The following is a 24,724-nucleotide window of genomic DNA, read 5'->3' as shown; positions in this document are numbered from 1 at the left end:
GCTCGAGAAAATGTTTGATATCCATACAAACTTTCAACCCCTTTTTCACCACCTTAAGGGATGAATTTTCAAAAACGCTGAAATGAGTTTTCTTGTATTTTAATTTAAAACATTTTTACAAAGTTTCAAGTTCCTTGCTTAAAATAAAATTTGCACCCGCAGACGAACTTCCATCCCCTTTTTAACCCCCCTTAGGGGTTGAAATTCCAAAAACGTTGCAATCACTTTTTTTTGTAATCGGCTATTATGCCTTTTTACGAAGTTTCAAAGCATTTGTAATGGATTAAAAATTTTAACCCCTTTTTAACCCTGTTAGGGGATGAATTTTACAAAACGCTGAAATTACTTTTCCTGTCTTCTAATAATATGCCTAAATACAAAGATTCATGTCCACCACTTGAATTTTTTTTTGATATCCATACAAACTTTCAACCCCTTTTTCACCACCTTAGGGGATGAATTTTCAAAAACGCTGAAATTAGTTTTTTTGTATTTTATTAATATATCTTTTTACGAAGTTTCAAATTCCTAGCTTAAAAGAAAACTTTAACCCTATACAAACTTTCATCCCCTTTTTAACCCCCTTAGGGGTTGAATTTCTCAAAATCGCTTCTTATCTCTTGTACACTTTATAAATGCAATCTGGTGTGCAAATTTCAACTTTCTGGCTTTTGTAGTTTCGGCTCTGCGTTGATGAATCAGTCAGTCAGTCAGTCAGTCAGTCAGTCAGTCAGTCAGGACACTTGCATTTATATATATAGAAGATAGACCATGTAAACATAGTATTTCTAATCCGCATTCTTACAGCCATCATATTTCTTACCGTCACACCCATCGCACACACCATTAATTAAGGTAACAGCGCGAAATGTATGGCTGCCAATAAAGTCTAAAACTCATTACTCGTCTACTAGCTGCTGGCCTCATTTCAGTCCATGGAAACACAAACATATAGACAACTAGCTACTATCATAGTATCTATTGTTTGCACTCGTAAGTCCCCGCGTACTTGTACAAGTACAAGGACGAAGAAAGTTCCAAATTCAAAAGCGTAAAAATTGGCTTGGAACTTACGAGGAACTTCGATTATCACGTGATGCCCGTGATGGATATAAATGTTCGAGTGATTCTGGCATATCATAAATTATCTCGGAGTAATTAACAATGGAGCCGCCATTAACAGGCATTCCCCTCTGTCGAAAATAGGCGGCCAATGGTCAACCATATGTATGGACTGACGTTTATCTGACATGACGTACCTATACATTTGATGTGCCCCTCCCCCGCAAAAAACGGCAGACTATTTTGTACCGAAAATTTTAGACATGGCGTCTCCATTGTTAATTACTCCGAGTAAATTATAGTAAAAGGTCTACAGTCAGTAGCAGAAGTTACTAAGCGGGCGAGGTGTTCAAAATTACCTTGAGCTCTTATTCTCTTAACAATAAAGTCGCGTCAAGATCATTTTGAACACCTCGCCCGCTTCGCAACTATTGCTACTGACTGTACGGTGCCCCGCCATGCATAAGAGCCGTAGAGTTAGACCAAGTTGGAAGTGATTTTGTTAGCCCAGTCAAGTGCTATTTGCCACTGTTATTTAAACGTCACAATTTCATAGGAGTTTGACGTTTAAAATAAGACTTGCACGGTGTGGGCTAGCAAAATGCCTGCCAACTTAGTGTAACTCTAGCAGCCATTGGGAATCGCGGCAAATGTACTAAAACCAAATCTCTCAATATAATTCCAAATTCAGACTGATTTTGTAGTGGCTATTTTTGTTTTCTAGGACACAGAACATCACATAATTATTTCCACTATGCAAGAATATGTATAGCGATGTCCTGCATTCATATCCAATGTGAAGTACGCCTAAGTGTAACCGTTTATAGACCAGTGTTATTGTATTTAGTTAGCCTAGCTCCTAATCCCCACATCTGCCGACCCCCCCCCCCCCCCCCTCTTCCGATGTGTCTGTGTGTGATGATTTCTATAACTCGACCAAAAAATTTTAATCTGTGACATATCAATGTCATTTCGAACATCGATCAACCGAGATTGTACTTAAGTTTAGTAGCAAATGTATGAACTCATTCTAAACACTAATCAATATGTAAACCGGCCCTAAGGCAAGTATACATGCTTGTAGAGGCCTTATAGGAAAAAAAAATATTGATTATCTCCGAAATGGAGTTAATTAGAACATCGGTGTCTTTGAGAAAGTTACTTGATTTAAGCTCAGGAGCACCCTTGAAATTAACGGAAATAAAAAAAAAACACGGTGTATGTTTCCAGATTGGTGCTATAATAATCAAATGATTCCTTATAGCTATGGTAATCAAATTAGAAATCTGCCAGTTATTTTAAGACCAGAATAGTTATTGCTAGTAAATATATCAATAATAAGTATAATCACTAACTAGTAACTGTAATGAAAGACATCAATAAACTATATAAACGCGCACCTAAAACAATCATCAGTTCATTTCACCTCCAGTCTACTAGTAATAATATTCATAATTTCTTGTTAACAACATCTATTTTCATCATATGAAAACAATCAACGGTTGCTTTAAACCAACAACACTATACTGAAGCGGATAATAAACATTTTAACACGGAACAATGAACACTTTACAATAAATTATATAATTTAACGCCGAAAACATAGTAATTCGTGAACAGTTGATTCACACCGTAATGTTGTAGCAAAAGCAATCTTGCTACAAGTGGTTAAAGAGTAATTCGGAACACGCATATATCCATTACACGATAAATGTATTATACATTAATCTTTCCATGATTTCCCTACGGCAAAATATAAAACTTGTAATTCAATTTTTATTTGGAACGAAACTTAGCAGGCGTCAGTATATGGACTAGGATTGCCAACCGTTCTATATTATACATATAGTATTGTACTATATTTTGGCTCTCTGTACTATATACTTTTGGAAAAATATATAGTACGCTAAAATACTATTTTTTCGATTAAACGTATATTACACTCATGTTTAGTATTTTGTCTAAAAGTACTATATTTTTTTGAAATGTACTATATTTTGATGCCTTATTCTAGAAAATACTATATTCCACCAAAAAAAAGTTGACAACCCTAATATGGACACAGTTGTTATCCACCAGACAAAAGCACCCGTCACTATTTAACACCGCGTGATTGAAAGAAACGGACACTCTTTTATTATTTATCACACCTGTCACTTAAAAGTGCGACCATATTAGTACAGGTAAGTATATTGCTACAGAAACTGCACAAGGTCCGTTTGTTTTGTGTAGAACAATACCTACAGAAATATTATTCAAGCTTTTCTTTATACAGCCTTTATTTAATTTGGCGTGTGGCGTGTTTGGTGTGTTAGGTAGTGAGAAGAAATAGAGGCTAAATTTAACTTAATTTACTTCTTAATTTTCGAATGAGAAATTTTGCATAACTACAATATGTAAATTGGATGATAATGCAATATTATGACGACATGGAGCTGATCTGATAATAGAGAAAGGTGGTGACCATGGGAACTCTGTGATAAAACAACGCAAACTTATTGTGTTTGGGGTTGTTAGATTTATCTCGATGAGTATTTAGTCGCCTGTGGAAAGAAAAGTACAGTCAGCGATAAAAGCTTGAACCAAAAATAAACTTTTTGCCAAAAACTTTTTGACAGCTATAGATAATATCAAAAATGTTAGAGTAAGTGAAACTATTCCTTAACGTTTTTATTGTTTCGTTCTGACCAAATAAATAGGACTTTATTTTGTGTAAGTGCGATATACCTAACCTGAAATAGAAAGTAAGTTACATAGGTATGTATATTTTAAATAACAATGTATCGCACTTATACGGAATGCCTCTGCTCTGCGATGCATGCCTGTAGCTTTCGTCGAGTGTTAATTTTCCCCCAAAGATTTGTTATACCTATTACCTACGCCGCAATTCTCGGAATTAAGTCTTAATTAAGGATCTTCTAAGACAAAGTGTTTAGTTTTCCTTGTTTACCTTTACGGTTTGGTGTCAAGTAGGCGACATGAATGTGGAGTGTGATAAGAAAATGAAAGCATTTTCATGTACTACTTACGTAGAAAAACTGTCTCATCTCATATGTTTGGTTTCACTTTGACAACTGGTGCAGATAAACCGTGTCACGGCAGCGGAAACACAATACTGAGTGAGTGATATACTTATACATTTTGTACAGTCCATTAGAGTATTGTCTTCACGGATAGTTTATACGTGTAAGTATTTCGTTTATCCTCGGATTTTACTTAGTATTTTATCCCCTCTTTCGAACCTTAATGGCCACCAAAAAGTTGCGAAAATCTTGAGCTGCGAGCCGTGTCAGTACGACCATGCAATGTACTGCTGATAGGCACCTACTTTATCCATCTATAAAGATCGGGGCGCATTACAAAACGAAGGTTTATCTCAGACCTATATAAATGCAGTTAAGGTTAATGTCCCTTCCCACGATCAGGACGATGGCTAAGCTTGCTTATTGTCTGTATTGTGTCCGTTATCGACTCGCTGCAGACGCCGAAGAAAGACAATCGGGCCCTTCGCGATCCGTAACGTGCAATCTTGTTACATCGAGCGGAATGAATTCGGCAAGTCCGGGGGAGGGGGGTCTAGGAGGATGGCCACTAAAAATAAAAGACAGCGGGTCATGTCGGAATGGTAAATAAAAGATTATGCTTTCATTCACGAAAGATTAAATAATATTATAAACTATGCTTCAAATCAAATTACCCGTCGTTTAAAAAGTTTTGTTTTAAATGTATTTAATGTAATGTGTAGGTACTTAATTCACAATTATAGCTCAAATTCAGGCTGTTTATTTTAAATTAATGTATAAACCAGTTAGTATGTAGAGCTCTAATGAGCGAATAATTAGATGTGCAAGCCGCATTCATTTATTTATGTTTATCATAATTGTATTATACTTTAAATTGTTACATATTTATATAAGTCACAGCTACATTTACCTAAGTAGGTACCTACCTACTTAAATAAAATGTAAGCTATTTATAATTATCTTCGTGTAAGCCGTACATACTGCCCACAAGCAAAGGAAATGTGGCTAGTTAGTTTCTTACTTACTACACACAATGAGCTCGCCTGAGGGTAACCAGTGCATATTAGAGAGTGGAAAGCACATGATAAAGTAGTAATCTAATAAAGGTATATATTAATAGTATCATAACGGGTAAATGAGATAAAATATGTGTAAAACGACAGTAAAAGCTGTAAGACGGCTATGAAATTCATAAAGGAGCTTTCCTGGCACACCTCATTTAGCCTGCACTATGCACTGCTTTCCATTAAGAAAATTGCATCTCGTCGTGTTCCGCGATGTTGAGCGTATCAACTTTATCTAAACTACATGAATAGATAATGAGCCGAGGTTGAAGATTCCGCTAAACAAGTCTATAAAGTACCTATATATACAACATTCCATTACTTAGATGAGATGGAATCTCATCAACCACTCGTCAGAACAATACACTAATACCTACTTATTTTTATCGAGAAAATTATCTTGAAAACAATTTCATCGTGAATTATAAATTTTTATTCAGTATGTTACAAAAAAATGCAAATTTTAAGAAATAGTTTAAGCTCGTTTAGTATTAAGATAAGAAAGCTTGTTTCGTGCTAGGGTTTTCAAAGACACTTCTAATACATTAAAATTTACCAAGGTACTTACAAATTTTTAAGCGATGAAAAATAGAGATCATGGTATAAACAACCAAACGTAATTATGAATCAGGAATGCTTGTGCGCTTGTACTTTACTATTTGGGCTTCTTAGTTCTCCTGAAAAGCTTTTTCCTCTCAGCGCAGTGCTTGGTCTCGAAGCACACCGTGGCCTTGCGGCGGCAGTCGACGACGCACGCGCAGCCCGTCGGGCACTCGGGGGGAGGCTCGGGGCACGCGCGGGGGGGCGCCGCGCCTTCGCAGGGGAACGAGCAGCTCACTGCACCACACTTCATTCTAGGTGCTACGAGAAAAAAATAATCTTAATTTACATCACGCTTCATTGCATCGTGACTTTGTACATAATTATGATTTAATTTTTTTAAATAATACTATTAACTTTAAGCTTTCTGGATGAGATCGCTCTTCAACGATAAGATCGCCGGTTGTCTACCTCTATCTTTAATAATGTATTTATACATTAGTTCCCTTGCGCCCGGGACCTTGGCGTTTGTGATGTGTGTGTTTATGACATATAAAGCGTTCAAAGGGTTAACATAATAAGTACAAATCAACTTCATGTTCATACAACCAAGCCTTTAACCACTCCTTAATTATCCGTAATACGAGCGTCCCATGAAACTGTCTACCGTTTTACCGTATAAACGCGAGTTTTCTCAACATTTTCAGGTATAGGAGTTTCTTTTTCTGTAACAAATGGTCAAAACTATGACCAGATAAATTTTCGTCCGCTAAAACCCCCAAAAAAAAAAGAAATTCTTATACACGAAATAAAATGCGTTTGTACGAGACACCCCGTGGAATGGTCTAATAACGTCTTACTAAAAACCTCAGTTAGACGATAAACCTATAGCTAAAAGAACCAATTTCCTGGTCATCACGCTTCGCCGCAAATGCCTGCCAGTTTCGCCGGACGTGGGCGATCAAACGAACAATGAGGGAATTCAAAGAGATCAATACAGGCTGGTCCAATCAATAAGAGTTTAAGCATCCATATAAATGGCGACTACAATTGTATGCGGCATGTGATTTGTCTAAATATTACAGATACAATTTAAACTGATGTATGAATTGTATGATGAGTTATTAAATTGTCTTCGATCCTTAAATCTATGACACGTGAAGCGACATATAAGTATGAGAACCGCAGGAAGCATTAGAACTTTACAACTGTGAACTGAATTCGATTTTACATTTTACATAACTCGCACTAATAAGTGCAAGCGAGGCGTCTTATTTGGAGTAAATTCATTTTATTTTACACATAAAGTAGGAATTGATTTGGTACCAGTAAGGTCATAGGTATACATTTTATTTTATGGTTAACTCGTTCGCGTCGTAAAGTTAAAATAATCAAAAGGTATTTTTTATGGTGCATAAATAGGATACATATTTTGATTGAGACTCAAATAAGAAAAACGTGATACTCGTATACTCGTTCACTTCTATTGTATTTTCCATATAAGTGACCTTTTATGAAATTGTGTTTGACCCCAGTGCTTATTTGTCCGCACAAATAAACATCAAAGAGAGGAATGCGCTGAGATTAATGTCACGTCAATAAAGCCCCATTTAAACGGTCCAATAACTTACATGAAATATCTCTATACCTTATGAAACAAAGTCCCCCGCCGCATCTGTCTATTTGCATGTCGCGATAAACACAAAAACTATTTTCATGCAATTTTCACCAGTATGTAGGTAATTTCTTAACCCGTGCGAAGACGAAGCGGGTCGCTAGTTCGATATATTGCTAACAACATAGCACAATTCATTCAGTCGATCGATCAAATTCCGCAATGTAACGAAAATCGCATGTAAGATTTAGAACTGTCTAATAATGGGACAGCAAATCAAGTTGATTATTTATGACATTATATTTACAAAACTCGAATAAGCCTCCCGTATCACTGTAAACCTATCAAACCGTATTCGTACCCACATTTACTACGCCGTAGCGCGTAGCGAAATAAATAGCAAGACGCGTTCGTACGTTTCCGTGAAAAACCGAAAAACAATTATGCTTTACATCGACGCCTAGCAAACAACGATCGTGTGACATAAAAGCTTGCTTGTCAAAAGATTTATTACTTCCTTTGCATCGAACGTTGGGGACCATAATGTTGTATTATTCATTGTTATACGCTAAATAAGAACACTGATTACACCGCAATAATACCCGAATTCAGTCCTTAAACGTATCTCTGTAAATTGAGTTACAGGGTCGTAGAGCTCGCTCAAATAGATTACAGGACTGAAACGAACTTATTTTCTCGCCTTTCCTGTTTTTTTATGTTATTGCTAAATTCAAACGGTTTGTAATAAAAACGTTTCGATTAAGTAAGTAAACAAACTAATAAGATTTAGATTAGGCACCTATAATTGATAATCTTGATCTTCCTATCGTTTTCCAAGCTTTTTGCCATGGTTCATGAGAACCTGAGGTCCGGTTGATAAAATTACACAAACATTTAAAAAAATATTATGCGGCCATTAATAAATATTCCTAATCTAAGTAGCACTTTCGACCCCCAAATTTTAATTATTATAACACTTAACAAGTTAGTTCAATGAGCAACTACAAAACACGATGCAAACATACATGTCTACCCGCCACGTCTGTGCTACCGCATACGTAGATTATTAGAACTATAAAAATTTAACTATTATTACTACGTAACGTATAGAACCGGCACACAGAACCATCAGTATTCTGCTAAAAATAGCAGGGTGGCCATAAGTATTTTAAATTTTTCTACATTAACGAATTTGCTTAAAATTGTCGCTTTGGGCAAAGTTTTCCCTGGTGGCAAAGTTGGCTATATTCACGGTATTGAGTTGTTACCGGGCGAAAACAAACTATGGAAGCAGAGCGTGAACCCCGCAACCTAAACGCACCACGAATTTCACTTTATTTCTCGGCGCTTACGACGATTTGGTCGCGTGGTTCACGCCCCGCTCCCCTCGCTTACAGGTTTCGATTGAGAAGCCTCTCTATATGAAGTAATCTATAGCTCAATGACCATAACAAAATTAATACTTACGGTTGAAAAGCACATTCATTATTGGATCACCGAAAGAAGTGGTATTTGTCCGAGCTGCAAATATTGAAAATGGAATTGTAAAGAACAGTATAAGAAAAGGTAAACATCTTGACGTCATGTCTTTGCAATTGTAATAAAAAATTAAATACAATTTTGAATTTGAGCTATTTTAATAGGAAGTCATAACCAAAATAAACACATGACTGCTATAAATTGACAGAAAAGCTTAGAGGATATAACCAATTGTTAATTACTCCGAGCAGAAAAGTCACTTTATGTAGAGGTACCTACCAACTCTTTGGTCACTAGACAAATATACAATAGAAGACTTTATACTCGTACCTCGTCAGCGCAAAGAGTTATTGAGATAACTACTATACGCTCAATGGTCACATGCATGTCAAATCTCTGTCAAAATAGATGCCAAAAGGTCCATATTATTATTTAATACCCATTGATTTTGTATGAAATACTTTGTAAGGTTCAGATTTATATTGAAACGGTTTGTATTTCAATTAAATTGAAGGATATAACTTATCTTCATAAGATCCGTATTTCATTCAAAATTAATTAAAAGAGCAAACACGGAAGCAAGTGGGTTTACGCCGTATATTGCAGCATGATTGCAGCCATATACCAATAAAATAACTGATTACCGTAAGCATATTTTATTATCTTCGTTCTGTAAGCATTTAACCTAGTTGGTAGGTAATGATGGTGATCTTGCTTTAAGAGTCTTTAAATATAATCTGAACAAATATCCATTTTCTTGATTTTATGTTCTGATGTGAATAAGTAGGTCATCGCATCGTCATCCACTCTAATAAGCCCCATACTAGCATGCTTAGCTTAGTTTATGCACTAGGTTGATTTTTATTAAATTGAGTAGACAGCTAAATATTTTTGTACCACTTAAATATTATACTGTTAATGCCATTTAAGATTTCAATGTACAATTATTTACCTATAAAATATTGTTTTATTAAAAAAAAATCTGCAGGAATGTATCCAATTTTATTTGTTTGTCTAGGTTACAAGACTTCAGACTTTAGAGTAAAATCACATTACTTTTGTGGTCCAATAAATAATCAAGTAAGGCTATCCGATTTTGAAAACACTTATATTTTAATCCCATTCTTACAATAAAGTATACTTGAGTATACTTGAGCTAAATTATGAACTTTTGTAAAACGCTTACTTATTTTATGTACATTACGGATCGAAAGTATACTAATTTCCTGTTTAGAATTATTAAAGTAGAATACAAATACACAGAGAGAACCACAATTTGTTTGGTCCAATTTCTTTTCCTTTGCAAAATTAATTCTTCTCCTGACAAAGACGGCCGGACTTTGAGCGTACTCAACTTAACAAATAAATAAATTAAGTTCAGCGACTTCGAACGTAAGTATGTCGCTCTTGGAAGAGTTGGAAGCTCTTTAAGGTTCTGTACTTTTAACCATGTATTTTTGGAAATTCATAGGGTCATTGCGCTAGTTTTTGTCCAGCTCTAGTCTTCGTCTACTTAACGAAATTTTGTGGCACAAATTTGGACTTATTGCAATCCTTAATTTCTAAACAATATACTGTTATTTTGCAAGTACCAAATTAAATTTAATCTAATAAACAAAACATGAAATAGGGAAAACATCAGCACAAAAGTTTAATTGTTTCTGCCAAGGATCTGTCAAAATTGTTAAAACATTTCAATAACATAGGTATCCTATTAATTTGTACAAAATGATTGTGGGCGGTTATTTTAACTAGGACCAGTATTATTACTTGGTTGTTTATTTGATGGTTAACAACAATAACAACTAAGATATAAACACTAATAATTATTTTACGATAGGTATAAAAAAGTAAAAAAATATTTATGTAAAGCTAGTAACAAATAAGAAACAAATAAATAAACGATTTTTTTTTCTACAATATTGTTTTCTAATTATAAATTCTAAATACCCCATAACATGCCCACAGTTAACACCTGGATTCGATCATGAACACCTCATACATTGAAATCCGTCTTATTTTAATGCTGTGAAATGTATCATAGAATAAGACTTTCGAATAAATAACCCACCTCCAGCAACAGTAAATAAAAGTAAACAAAATCTACCCTCGAATGGCTCCTTAAGCCAGTTGAGGGTATTAAATAGGTTAAATTAAAGTCAGGTCGTTCAGTGTATGATCTAGGCGGTTTTGTATTTGGTTGATTAACCTATAAATGTTATAACATGCATTCATAAGTATCTAATGAAAGATACTATAGTTACCCACAATGTATATAATGAAAATTGCATGCAAATTCTTGCTAGTCTAAACCTCGCTTATGAGTAGCGTCGCGTCGATTTTGACGCTAGGGCTAGAACAATGTGTATAAGGTTGACTTACCAATTCGCTGATGCTTATGAGCTGCGACTGCGGCGAATGCAGAGCAAGTACACGATCTCGATAGCGCTAAGTAAAGATGCTCCGAAGAACACTCCGCCCACACCACCAATGTCCACTGTAATTATTATACTGTCAAATTAATGATATCATTATAAAATGTACCGTCAAACCACCCAACTATAGACCGCAACCCCAACCGCCCTAAATGTATACATCGGTGGACCTTATGCCTTTTGTAATAAAGTCCACCGATGTACACTGTACAGTTAGGAGTGTTGCTGGTTGTACCACACCAACCATGCCACAAGTTCGATGCGTAATTAAATATCAGTGTTCTTTTTGGATTTGTCCGAGTTCTTTCTTCCACTTTTACAAATGTCTTGCCATAGAAACACGACATTCGAATAATAGTCACACCAAGAAGATATTCGAGTAAATTTTTGACTATAGTTAGGAGCATTTGGTCTGATTTTTGGTGGGTTTGCGATACTTACCTATTTTGTCTAGTAACTATAAAAAATATAAAAAAGTTTTATCCCTTTATGTCCTCGAATCTGCAGCGTACAGCGCTTTCTTTGTGCTAGAAATAATAATTAGAGACTCACAATGTTGCAAACTGATATCTGGGACACGCTAGGGAGGGTTTATAAATAGTCTAACTACAGTAATAACTGTTATAAATAGGTCATTGTACTTATGTAAAACTTTCGCACGTACATTTCGTGCTAACTATAGGAGGTACTTTAGGGCGGTGGATACAGATACTCTACAATCTCTACATATTTAAATCTTCATATCAAAATTGTGTCCAACGACGATTTATGCAAGCGTTAAGCTTTGCCATTATTTTACATTGTAACTAATATAACACGACCCTACTTTATGACTTGTCAACTATTTCCTACATCATAAAACAAGTGAAGAGTAACACGTCGCAAAGAAGTATGATAAAATCGCGAGTTTGCTACGCTAGTTAAAACTTATACCAACAGTCTCGAGAACTATTGGAAAACCAACTTCCCTAATGATGGCATTTAGGAAACTAATCCATATACCCACTTTATGAGTACAGTTAATAAACTATAAAAAGAAAATAACCTATAGAAACTCCTTATACCCTTATTCCTTAAACTTAGTAACTAATTTGCTACTAAGTAAGTAGTTAAGTAAGTAGTCGTAGTTAGTAAGTAGAAGTAGATTAGATTTAGAACTTCGGCACTATCTATAGGTACTCTTACACACAAAGAAAATGCTAAGATTTCTTAGTAAGTCGTATGACATACTTGAAACATTTCCACGTTGAATATGTCGATGTCTACAGCTACGAGTTAGTACAAACAGCAACCACTCTTAAGACGAAACAGGAGCTCAGTTTTAAATATTTTAGGTAAATATACCCGTCTCGCTAACGGAAGCGGCACCTAAAAGTAGTGCGATAAGGACAAGGCGAAAAATCCTGCGTAAAAATCTCAAAAATCGAGGTTTCGTACTCCTCTGTTTCCTCCTCCAAAACTTAACCAATCGTAACCAAATTTGGAAATCTAAATGATTATGAAATTATCAGTGTCGGACCGTTTTGCTTCTTTGGCTAATTGATATCAGTTTTGAATGTCACGCCTCTCATTGCGGCATAGTCAATTAGGCCATTTTGGCCATTTTTGAAGGGCTCTAGCGCCTTAAAAAACAAAAATATCAATAAAAGCAAAAAGGTCCGACACATACATATATTGACAATATTAATCTGTGTTGATAAAATCATTGCTCTAGCTTCTAAAACCACGGAGGAAAACGAGGAGTACGTTTGTATGGAGGAATGACCACTCCTGTTGGCTCTTAACTGTCTATCAGTGGACCTTATGCCGTTTATAATAAGGTTTACCGATGAACAGTTAACAGTGTGGGCGATGGTACCTAAATAATAAGCGTATAAGTTGAATTACAGACCAGCTAGATAATGTTATGCGGTATCTTAATTTATATGCATAATTAGGCAAAGTTCCAACTATAAAGAAGTCCATGAGAAAATTCCAAGCATGCCGTACTCTAAACTATTTGATATTTTGAGCGTATCTAGTTTCAAAGAGACCGGATAACTTTCCAACATGAACGCGAACGTTCAATTAAACTTGCTTCAACTAAATTGGTTTACCAAATCTTTCGCAAAGTTATGAACCGTTGGTGCACAGCTAGTTTAAAGATTAATAAAATTAAGCGAGTTTCACTTTATTCATCTTTCATTCATTCTTGGTGTATTATTTCCTAAAAGTACGAAATGCATATTTAAATTATACTAGCTTGTGCCTGCGACTTTTTCTGCGTGGGGTGATAATGATGATTTGATTAAGACTATTAGCCTGTGTCATTCCCCGGGCCTCATACCAAATTTCATCTAAATCGGATCAACAGTTTAAGTCTGAAGAGGTAACAGCAGAGAGTCAGAAAGACAAAGTGACTTTTCTAGAGATGAAGTGATGCAATTATTGAAGCCGGCCTTCAATTTAATGAATTTTTTGAGTCTCAGAGTGGTAAGATATCGCTTGGTGCGATTTTTTGTGGTCGAAGCATGAATTATGAAAAAAGGCTCCCCGCGATCATCAGCCGTGACGCAGCTGCCATAGCCCTGCTGAATAGAAATCCAATCTGAGGTAAATATGTGTAATCTTCTAACATGATCGACCTAATGGGTCTTAGTTTAATGTCAAGTCATGATTGGATACTGATAGTGATTACGGCGCGGCGTAAGGAAGGAATTTTCTTCCTAATTGATTGTAACCTAAAAGATACGGACTTATATTATTTTGATTTGGTCGCCTTTTATGTAATCTTATTTGTTTTACTTTATACATCCTCCTGTATTTCTAGATATGCTAATGAAGTATCAGCATTTGAAAGCTTCTTAGTTGCTTTGCTCACACGCAACGCAAAGCCCAAAAACCCAAAATGTATAATTTAAAGCATAATTTGATTTTAATTTTAATGCAACTTTTTTTCGTTGATTAGTTGCCCTGCAAGGCTAATATGGTCGGCTCTTTATCATTTGTCACCATGCCTGTCACGTTCTAACAAATATGTAAGTGTAAAAGTAACGAATGGCATGACAGGTGATAAAAATGCGGCCATGGTACCGCTTCTGATGAGTCGTACATAAAATGAACTAGCTATATAAAAGAAACTCATCATTTTTACGGCTGCTCAGACATCACATCACTCACACCGACGGCTCCACTCGATTATTAGCCTCATGAAACGCAAGTGGTCGCTAAGCTGCTTTTACCACTTCATAAACACCCCGCCGAGACAGGCGTAGTTGTTGAATTAATGGAAATCGCCAGAACAAAGTTTACTAAAAGGGTACTGTTGGGCTCGTATAGAATTCCGATTATTTCAGTACATTATGTTGAAATACTTAATCCGACCGTAGATACCAGTATTAATAATAAAACACCTAACGCTACCACATCGCCACTTAGTTAAGCTACAAGTGCTACACCTACCGTCTACAGTGATTTCTGGTTATGTGGCAAAAATTATCAAAATGATTGACTTCAATGGGTTGTTGGAAAATTGGGGTGTGTAAAATAGGCTTACGAAAAAAAATTGTCACAACCGAATACGAGTGCATAACCTCCTCCTTGTTGGAATTGATCGGTGAAAAATATACCAAGATGCCTGTTCCGACCTTAGTATGTCTGTGGCCAGCGGTATGGGCTCTAACTGTAGACACTTTATTAGGACAACCTACCGTCCCGCTATCTTCGTAACAAGCAGTTATTATATAGTAACTACCTGCTTGCTTATTTATACCTAGGTTATGTTCATATGTTATCACTTACATTTTTTTTTCGATCATTCAGGTACCTATAGTCGATCGATTCGTAGCTAACCGAACGGCAAATCCTTTGTCTATTGTTATTGTTAAGTTATACCAAAGTATAATTTTATTGTTTTACAAATTTTTCTTCGCGACGGTTGCGTTTGAAATGGCCGGTTTTTCGCACTAATAGTTTTTATTCAGTCTAGTTCCTCCACCAGGAACGTCACTTTGCCATCGATCCCTAACAAATACATATCAATTTCATATCCTATTATTACAGTCAGGATACACCTCCATTTTTTTTGAGCCAATCAGTTAGTATACAAGTTATATAAATAGCTTCCAATAGTATAAGCCAAGTTTTGAAACCTTGGCTTGTACCAAAACTTATAATTATGAATAATCCCATAGTTCAGTTAATGGAATCGTGAGGCCTAAGACTGGTTGTCTTAGGCCACTTTACCCTCTGGGTGTGAAGTGTAGTCGCTTTCATAAAAATAATGACCGCGGTACAACCGGGAGGCCGATTCTGAATTAACCATTTGCAAAGGTTATGACATTGTTTTGATACGACCTTCAAGATAGCTCACACTGAATGGCGTGAGCGACATTCAATTAGTCATGTGATCACTCATCATGGTTCATCATTGGTTCACGTGAGATCAGAATCGGCCAGTGCGCTGGGCTACGCCTAGACTCTGTATCTTTAGGTATTTAAATAAAAGTAAACAAAATCTAACCTCAAACGGCTCCTTAAGCCAGTTGAGGGTAGATGAAAACATTACACAATCAAATAATGTAGGTTAAAGTAAGGTCATTCCGTAACTGATCCAGGCGGTTTTGTAATTGGTCGGTTAACCAATAAATGTTATAACTACCCGAAAATTTACAAATTGTTTGTTTACTTGTATTTAAATACCTAAAGATACTAATAGTAGTTACCGACTAAAGCCATCTTATCCCTGATAGCATGGCGGCGAACTCGCAGCGTCGGCAGAGTGTTCAGCCTTACCACTCCGCGGGAACCCCGGGCTACTAGCTCTTTCGAAACGGGACTAGGCTCGCGGCTGGAACAAAAAAATATGGTTGTCCGTAAAGTCAGTTTACGGACGATAATTTTCCGTGATAACGTCATAAGAAAACATTACCATTAGATTACGTAACGGTACCACGGAGATCTGTCCACAACGTGACACTTTTTCGTGCATGCTACCGTTGTTCATCGATTTATGAGACGTTAGTTAGTAGTATCTTATCACATCAAAAGCTCTTTAGTTAGCACAACAGTCGTTCAAGAAATCGAACAAATATAATCACACAGGTATAAACATTTAAATATGTTCCGATGTTTCGTTCATTTCATTGTTTTATATAAAAAGGTGTTTCTGACAGTTGGATATTTAACGGACTTTATTGGTCAACATTACATTACTATTTTTACCATTGCATCCCACTCACGTGCATAATCGAAGGCGTTATAATCCTTAATTTAATATAATCCTTAATTTAATAAAAAGTTTAAGTTAATTTATTATCCTTAACAGGCACTCACATAATCTTGACCTTACTGTATCAATTCATAAAAAAGTGTTCTATTTAAACGCTATTTAAACGATATTTAAAAACCTAAGGAAAATGTTTTTGCTGTAGGTAATATATTTTTGAGGGATGATTCATTATATTCATAAAAAATACAGCTATCGAAAAATATATCCTATCCTATCAGTTGAAAAGGTAATTTGAATACGAAAAGAATTTCAGAATATTATGAAATAATTTTGTAAAAAACTTACTTAAATGAAACATACACAGCTTTGTAGTTTATTTCTTCGCAAGCCATTGGACACCCGCAGTTGGTGTTCGACTGCAGGCTTTCTAAAATACAAGTTAAAGGCAATTAATAATCTTGTCCTCCGTTACCACAATACTTCTTTAATATTCATTGAATAAAACGGGTTATTCACTTTTAGTCTACATCGCGAACGGTCCAGAACGCAAAATGCCTACATCATTTTCGTCGTTTTATCCTTTACGCTATCGCGGGGCTCCTATTCTATGCTGCCGGCCTAGCCAAGGTTACAATCGCTATCGCTTCGACAACGAAAAGCATTATGTCTCTCTATCACTCTTCCATATTAGCGCGACCGTGACAGTTGCGTTTCGATCGCTACGGAGCGTAAGCGATTGGCATTTTGGCTACGCGGCCTGTTTGGCTCGGCCATTTGAAGATAACTAACGAACCTAACCTACCTAGTGATATAAAAAAGTGGTCATTTTACGTTCTAGACTGTCCGCGACTATATACCAATAAAACAATTTTAAAAAGTTTATAAGTAGGTATTAAGTAGGTAAATAAAATAAAATTGCACCTAATATTCCTATAGCAATATACATCCATTCACCATTTATAATAAATTAATAATCATAATAAGCATGTCTTAATTGTTAAAAACGCAAATTAACCTTTATTTTTATACAGGCAGCCAAGTCCAGAAACGTTGCATATATCATATCCATCTGAAAATGTACAGGGGGATTTTAATTCAGAGAGCAATACAGCCAAACTGGAAAAAGTACACAAAAACTTCCTGCTGGTCTTAATTTGCAGCAATAAAGGAATTAATTTCGTACAAAGCAAACACGTTGTTTGTACTAAATTAATTAAGAGAACTTTTCTTATTTTACACGTGGAGAGTGTAGGTTGTTATGTCACGAACATACATTTACTTACACAGTTTAGTTAATCTATGTACCTACTTCGGAAGCGTATTTTGTGAGACGGGATTTTTTCCCTAAATACAGGCACCTGATGGTCCGCTATTACCATAGGCCTTAAGTGCAGATTTACGACAAGGTATGAAACATATATTATGTATTACCGGCTCATCCCTTGGGTCAGTAATGCTCTTACCGTAATAAAGACAAAACTTAAGTATGAATTATGAACGATAAACTATAAATATCCATTATATATGATGCGTGCATAATTACAAAGGGTGGCATGTATTAATAGTGCTGGAAAAGACAGAGCGGCGTAAACTGAACTCACTTAGCCTAACGATGAAGTGATGTGTTCAGTTATACAGGTTGACCTGTATCTTAGCTCTACAGTTTAGCACGCAGGTGATGTAGGAGTACCGCTGGAAAAATCAGAGCTGCGCGAACTGAACTCACTTAGCCTAATCATGAAGTGATGTGTGCAGTTACATAGGTCGACCTGGAGTTTAGCACTGCTGTACAGCACGCAGGCGCTGTAGGAGTACCGCTGGAAAGGCCAAAGCTGCGCAAACTGAACTCACTTAGCCTGACTAAGAAGTGATGTGTGCAGTTACACAGGTCGATCTGGAGTTTAGCCCTACAGTACAGCACACAGGCGCTGTAGGAGTACCGCTGCAAAGGCCAGAGCTGCGCGAACTGAACTCAATTAGCCTGACCATGAAACGATGCGTTCAGTTATACAGATTGACCCGGAGTTTAGCCCTGCAGTACAGCAAGCAGGCGCTGTAGGAGTACCGCTGGAAAGGCCAGAGCTGCGCGAACTGAACTCACTTAGCCGGACCATGAAGTGATGTGTGCAGTTACACAGGTCGACCTGGAGTTTAGCCCTGCAGTACAGCACGCAGGCGCTGTAGGAGTACCGCTGGAAAGGCCAGTGGTGCGCGAACGCCGGTTTCTCTCGCACGAGCAAGCAACCGCGTCGGAGTGGGTCCAAGCGGTGAATAGTCATATCGCTCGTTATTGCTTCCGACTGGAAACGTTATGAAGTTATGATTTCCATCATTTCATTATCAAATGTTGGGTCCAGTCAAGTAAGGTACTAAAACATACATTATACTTATACGTATTCACATAACTGGGCAATTGCATAACGTTACGATCATACGATCCTCAACGAATTAAAATGTAGGTAAAAGTGTTCGCCTACCTTCAAAGTGGCATTGAGTTCAGACACGAGGGGCATAATATCGGTGGTCACTATCTTCTCCACTTTGACGGACACCACGTCGTCAGGTGCGTGTATACGCAACTAGAATTAAAAGTTTATAACGTTTAATAAAATAACAAAGTTTTCGCGATTTTATTAGTAGGTGTTTCTCAATGAAAACTTCTACAAACCGTAATCAACCGACTAGCTGTGAACACGAGGCTCGGTAGGCCGGTGGTCCTGTTGATGTGCCTGACATACCCATCGCCTGTCAGCCGCGAGTTAAACGTAAAGCACGGTCCGTACTCCGTTTCTAAGGGGCTAAATCTGTAAACGAGACGATACACGTTTTTTTTAATAGATAGGCAGTTATTTTAGTCAACACAGAAGATTTTCTTCGTTAACAGGTGCTATCACCCTGAAAAATGGGATGAGATGACTAGGTATAAGTATAGGTTTTGTACTAATACTAAAAAAAATACTAACCAATCTGTAGATATAAAGGTGAGTATTTGACGTCTGCTTAGTATCAAGTCGCCGAATACCTAGATTTCGGAGATAATTCAGAGCATAGATCTATTCAAAGAGCTGTAAGATAATTTTACAAAATTAAGTAAGACGATTGAATTTGTATTCCATGCCTAGCTTTTTTATTCTAGTGCTATTCTACTTTATAATACCCGATAGTTATCTTTTCTCCAATATGCTCGGAAATGTTCACCTTACTGTAGCAAAAATAGCACGGGAAGTTCTTCGTTAATGTCAAACTCTAACTAAAAAACATCAAACTATCGCTGTCCTGTTCTAGCGGACGGGAAGTAAAAAAACACTTCAGTAATAACTTATTACTGTAGTGTTTTTTACTTTTTAATAATAAAAAACGCAAACAGCCAATTATTATTGCCGCGAGCCGCTTCTACACGACCCGATCAGCTATCATTTCACGTGTATGATCGTGCGAATACTGCTTAATAAAATCAAAGATTATTTTTATATTTTTTTTAAATCTCATCCGTGTTCATAAAGCTTACATAGTTTGTCAAAGGACTTTCTCATTTCAAACATAGACAAAGAGAATCATACTATCTTTGTCTTACACTAGTACTAGCACCCAAAAGAAAAGGATGGGTGTAGTTTTCCTGGTTCTTACTGACTGAAAAGTTGGTTTGACAAACTTTATTGCGCAATTATATTGAATGAACGAATATTGAATGGTACTGAATGGCAGAATAAGTTTGTGCCTTTAACTTTTAAAAATTAATTAAAGAGGGAAATTGTTTTTGACATTTTGGATGTGAAGGTTTGATTTGAGTGATGCTTGATGCTTAAATAATAATTATTTTAGCTTATTTCCTCGCATGTTTGGAGAAAAGCACTATATATGCCTCGGCAGGAATAGCAATTCGTGGATTCGTCTTCTTTGTCGGACTCCGCTTCGCGTCGTCCGACAAAATCGAAACTCATCCACGAATTGCCCTTTCCCGGCCTCTGCGAATAACTACTATTCGCAGACTATTTATGAATAAGGTCATAAACGATTATTATCGGCTTGTCAACTTTAGTAAACGTTTATGAATAAGGGGGTCTTTAATCTTTTGTAGATATGGACATACTCGGACCAATGTAGCGACAAAACGGCTGACCGAAAGGATTTCAACCAATTTTGCCCAAGGGATGGCCGCAAACTCTAGAAAGGTTAGTGAGTTGAACAATTTTCCGTCTCCTGGGAACTGTGTAGAAAATGAAAGATTTTGTTCTTGTATTTCAATAACCGTAGCTGAATAGGGACAGGAAGTATCAATCCCTGGCAATAATATGTTACTCTTCAAAGGCCGCAAAAATATGTGTGCGTCTTATAATGGTTGCAATAAATAAATATGAATATGATAAATTACATTTCACAGCAATTGTAAGGCTTCCCTGCCCACCAGCACTTGTTCAACACGTGCCCACACTTGAGCCGGTAGTCTTTGACGTAGTCCATGTAGTTATCAACGCAGGTGGTGTTCTTGCAGTTGGTGCACTGTTTGCACTGCTGGTTGTTGTAATAGAACACATCCCTGAAGAATGCCAACATTGTAGGTGGCAGTTTCTTCCTGATAAATAGAAAATATAAGGTCGACCGAGGTAATGTATGTTGTGGTATATTTATTTATATTGTGAGATAAATAAATCATATAATATCATATTATATGAAATGAGACACAAACACCAAGGGATGTTTAAAACCCAAAAAAGTACATAATATTTTTTTTGCGTCGTTGTCGCGAACCCGAGTAAAAAGAAAACAAAAAGTTATCAGACCACAAAAAATGTGCTTTTCATTCACTGATAAAAACCAATCAAACTATCTTGAATTATTAACGAAGCCCCCTTTCCGAATTTTCCAGTAAAGTATAAAAACATACGCAGCCAAATAACTTTTCAGCCTATCGGAGTCCAGCTGTTCACACAGCGTCACGGCCGGGAAGGGGGTGTCCCAGGACAAGTAGTTGGTGTCCACGGAGTAAGACACGGACCCTTGCGTGTAGAGGTCCAAAACTTCTCGCAGAATGCTGAACGTTCCCCAGCAACTGGCAAGCAGGATAGAGAACCAGCATAGTCTGTAATCCATTTAAATATTGAGGCATGTTGTGATATATAATATGTATAAGCTACCTAAATATAAACCTGGCTAAATGAAGCTGTTCACAAACAAATACGTACTTTTTAAAAAATTTATTACATAATAATTTCAATTCAGTAAATAGTAATAATGAAGAAATTATGTATACCTACAATAAAATTAACAAAATCGGTCTTGTGACATAATGTTCCAGGTTCTAGTAACAAATGTAATAAAGAGAAGAGTCGTGGAATGTATCGGTAATATATTCCACGACTCTTCTCTTTCCTAACAGACTCTTACAGTACTTTATACTCTAGTTATTTGCTCATTAATTAAAACAAATATTGTCATATTTAACGATCTTATTGAGGTAATGATATTTTGTTGGATTATATTTCGATCATAATATTCATAATTCTGAATTCATAATTTAAATCTGGTACACAACAAAATTCATGTAATATAAATTATTTCAAATCTGCCATAACTAGGTAAATATCTTAAATTTTTATGTAGCATAATAGAGACTGTAAAAATTTATAAATGAATAATTTGACCTATGTAAGTCGTAGTCGCTCGGTAAGGTGCCCAGAAGGCTGGTCGTATTTTCCCGCTCATAATAACTGCCATAAGATGACTGGGGTAATTTCATATAGTAACTAAATATCTCAGTATTACATGTGACGATGTGACCTTAACGTAATTAAGAGAAATGTGCGATATTACATTTTGAGCAGCGCTATTAGCTCCTTGAGCACTGAAGAAGTTAAATTGACGAGCCATTTACGGCAGTGATTAATATTCAGGCCTGCCTGGGTAATGACATCATTAAGTCGGCACATTGACATAACGAGCCACCCACTTTGCCTCGACATTCACTTTATAACCACTTGTGAAAGAAAACTGATAAAATTTATTAGCATTTTTAGGTGACGTACAAAAACCTTATTTAACATTGCTTTTTTTTTCTTTAACCCCCGACGCAAAAAGAGGGGTTCTAGGTGTTTGACGCCAATGTCTATCAATCTAGCTGTGTGTCTGTGGCATCGTAGCTTTCAAACGCACAGACAGGTTTATACTTCTTAGCTATGTTTGATAAAAATCGCATTAGCATTAGCAGTTTGAACAGTAGCTATTCAGTGCTTTTTCAAAATGATGGAAGGTATTTTTGTGCGTAGGGTGTAGGTAGTTATTTAAATTTTAATAGTTATTGTTATTTTCAAATAATATTCTATGAGGTTCAAATGCAAGATACTTTCCTAATATGTATCGAAATTCCGTAAGACTTACCTTTTAAAACTTGGTATGTGCGATAAAGAAATCACATGACCGATCCCGTGAAGATTGCTATTGCTGCCAAAATAATTGATCGCATACACAATCCGGTGAAAGAAGGAATTATTTTTTTGATTATTCATTATATTGTATAATTATGTAGCTGATAATCCACTTTAAATCAACTTTTAAGTAAGATAAATAAAAATATTCGTTTCGTAGAAATGTTATAAAAACAAACACAATTTACACTCATTCATTACTTTCATCAGATTGTATAGGAGAAATATGATGTCGGAAATCCCAATATGACTAATAATGTGTGTCAGTCCAACTACTATGGAGCTCACCCTGAATCCATATAAGCAATTTCTACAACAAATCAATCAATTGTACGGATGGCAGTAGTTAATGGACTTTACATGTAAATGACCTAATAAGCCACACTCACGAAATGCACGCAGGTTATAAGCATGCCATCAACCATGCTATAAATGCTCTATGCTTACCAACATATAAATACCATCTTTTGCACCAACTAAAGTAGGGTACTGTCGCTTTAAAACTATAGCGTATATCTAACTCGACTCCCAAATGCATAGTTCGTTTAAAATGATGACATGAGGGAAACCAACCCAGTTTCCAAAGGAGATCAGCAAATATTTTTGAAGAAGGAATGTTTTCAATTCTTCAGGAGTTCTTGTTTTATTCGTTTTTTATGTACTTATATTCCCCGATTTAGGTATCAAAGAGTGATGGGCTGATATTGATTTTTTTTTTGTTTAATACGGTATATGTGACTATATAGTCCTACTGTCAATGGGATCCTGGAAAAATATTGTAGGTCGACGCTCCTCTACGTATGTGGGTAATATGTATTTTATAGAAACATATGCATTTAGCGAAGAAGCAGAAAATCCTAACATGAAAAGCGCCTACTAAAAAGTAACAGCAATTATCTAGGTTGAACAAACGTTATCAAATGAAAACTTTTTATTTCTGTCGCTGATCTTGTATTCTTGAACACATTTTTTAATTCAAATCAATTTCGAAAGGTTGTGCCTTAACGATATTTTACAATGAACACAAGGGTAACATTCCATTTCCAGCGACAGCTCTACTACTGTCAATTTTACTATGGAAATTGACAATGACAGCGTCGCGTTCAGTACCGGTAGTGCAGCTGCGGTTAGAAATGGAATGTTACCATAAATGGAAAGGATCCCTAAGCCCCTTTGAATTATCATAATTTACAACTGCCTTTACGTTTGAGCCAAAGGAAATTATGGAAATAAAAAAGCGATTGGCCAAGCCAAACAAAAGTTTATTGTAAATACTCTGCCGCTTTCTAAAAGAAACCCAACTCGGCCCTTTGTCATAAAAAGCTAAAATACATACATCGAGTTCGAAAGCAAGCCAAGATTAGATTTTTTAAAGTTCGAATATGTACTTCGAATCTCTCCCCTAAGGCCCACTTGCACCATTGGACTAACCCGGGCCTAACCGGTTAAACCTGGAGTTACCATGGTTACCAGTACAATTTGACACTAGGTTAACGGTTTAACCGCTTAACCCTGGGTTAATAGGATGGTGCAAGTGGGCCTAATAACTACAAATCAACAAATGAAGCAGCTCGAGTACGTCTCGGTGTATCAGCCGATCTTTATTCATGTTCGCAAGACAGTTGACGCTCGCTCTACCAAATAGCCGGTCAGTGTCGCAAGGGGTCACAAAGACTACCGAGGCCCCGACTCCGAGTAGGTACCTACTTATACTATTGTCGTTGTACGTCATTGAAATACTATTGCAAATAGCAACAGTAAAATTATTCATCATGCTACGTAATTTCGACCTTGATACTTATATGAAAATATATAGGTATTATAGTGATAAGATAAAAGAGTAGTGAACGCAAAATTTGCGTTTGGAGGGCCCCC

At 36.3% G+C, this 24,724-nt stretch overlaps 1 protein-coding gene across 3 annotated transcripts; it reads right to left on the bottom strand.

Moving 5' to 3' along the window:
* Nucleotides 1-5,894: 5,894 nt before the first annotated feature.
* Nucleotides 5,895-23,132, bottom strand: LOC134679664 (sodium channel protein Nach-like). 3 transcript variants are annotated; one of them, XR_010100372.1, is made up of 12 exons: nt 22,803-23,132; nt 21,313-21,507; nt 20,800-21,000; nt 19,096-19,231; nt 18,905-19,006; nt 18,529-18,727; nt 17,443-17,496; nt 16,773-16,854; nt 15,922-16,046; nt 11,166-11,280; nt 8,772-8,825; nt 5,951-6,010 (listed from the first exon to the last, which is right to left on the bottom strand). XR_010100372.1 is itself a non-coding variant. In XM_063538614.1 (11 exons), the coding sequence occupies exons 1-10, from the start codon at nt 22,928-22,930 to the stop codon at nt 11,180-11,182; spliced, it is 1,323 nt and encodes a 440-aa protein (XP_063394684.1). In that variant the 5' UTR covers nt 22,931-23,132; the 3' UTR covers nt 5,895-6,010; nt 11,166-11,179. The 3 variants fall into 3 exon arrangements, 1 of the variants encoding a protein (XP_063394684.1); XM_063538614.1 differs by lacking the exon at nt 8,772-8,825 and having other exon boundaries at nt 5,895-6,010; XR_010100373.1 differs by lacking the exons at nt 8,772-8,825; nt 15,922-16,046 and having other exon boundaries at nt 5,895-6,010.
* Between the last annotated feature and the right edge of the window lie 1,592 nt (nt 23,133-24,724).

This window comes from Cydia fagiglandana, chromosome 2, assembly GCF_963556715.1.
Source record: "Cydia fagiglandana chromosome 2, ilCydFagi1.1, whole genome shotgun sequence".
NCBI classification, from domain to species: Eukaryota; Metazoa; Arthropoda; class Insecta; order Lepidoptera; family Tortricidae; genus Cydia; species Cydia fagiglandana.
This window is presented reverse-complemented; position numbering and strand designations above follow the sequence as displayed.

Excerpts from the sequence above, each read along its gene's own strand:
- LOC134679664 (XM_063538614.1), bottom strand. The coding sequence starts at position 22,930 with ATGAATAATCAAAAAAATAATTCCTTCTTTCACCGGATTGTGTATGCG. Across the intron at positions 19,232-20,799 it reads CCTTACAATTGCTGTGAAAT|ATTTAGCCCCTTAGAAACGG; the intron begins GTAATTTATCAT and ends TCTCGTTTACAG. Across the intron at positions 11,281-15,921 it reads GGATAAGATGGCTTTAGTCG|TGGACATTGGTGGTGTGGGC; the intron begins GTAACTACTATT and ends TAATAATTACAG.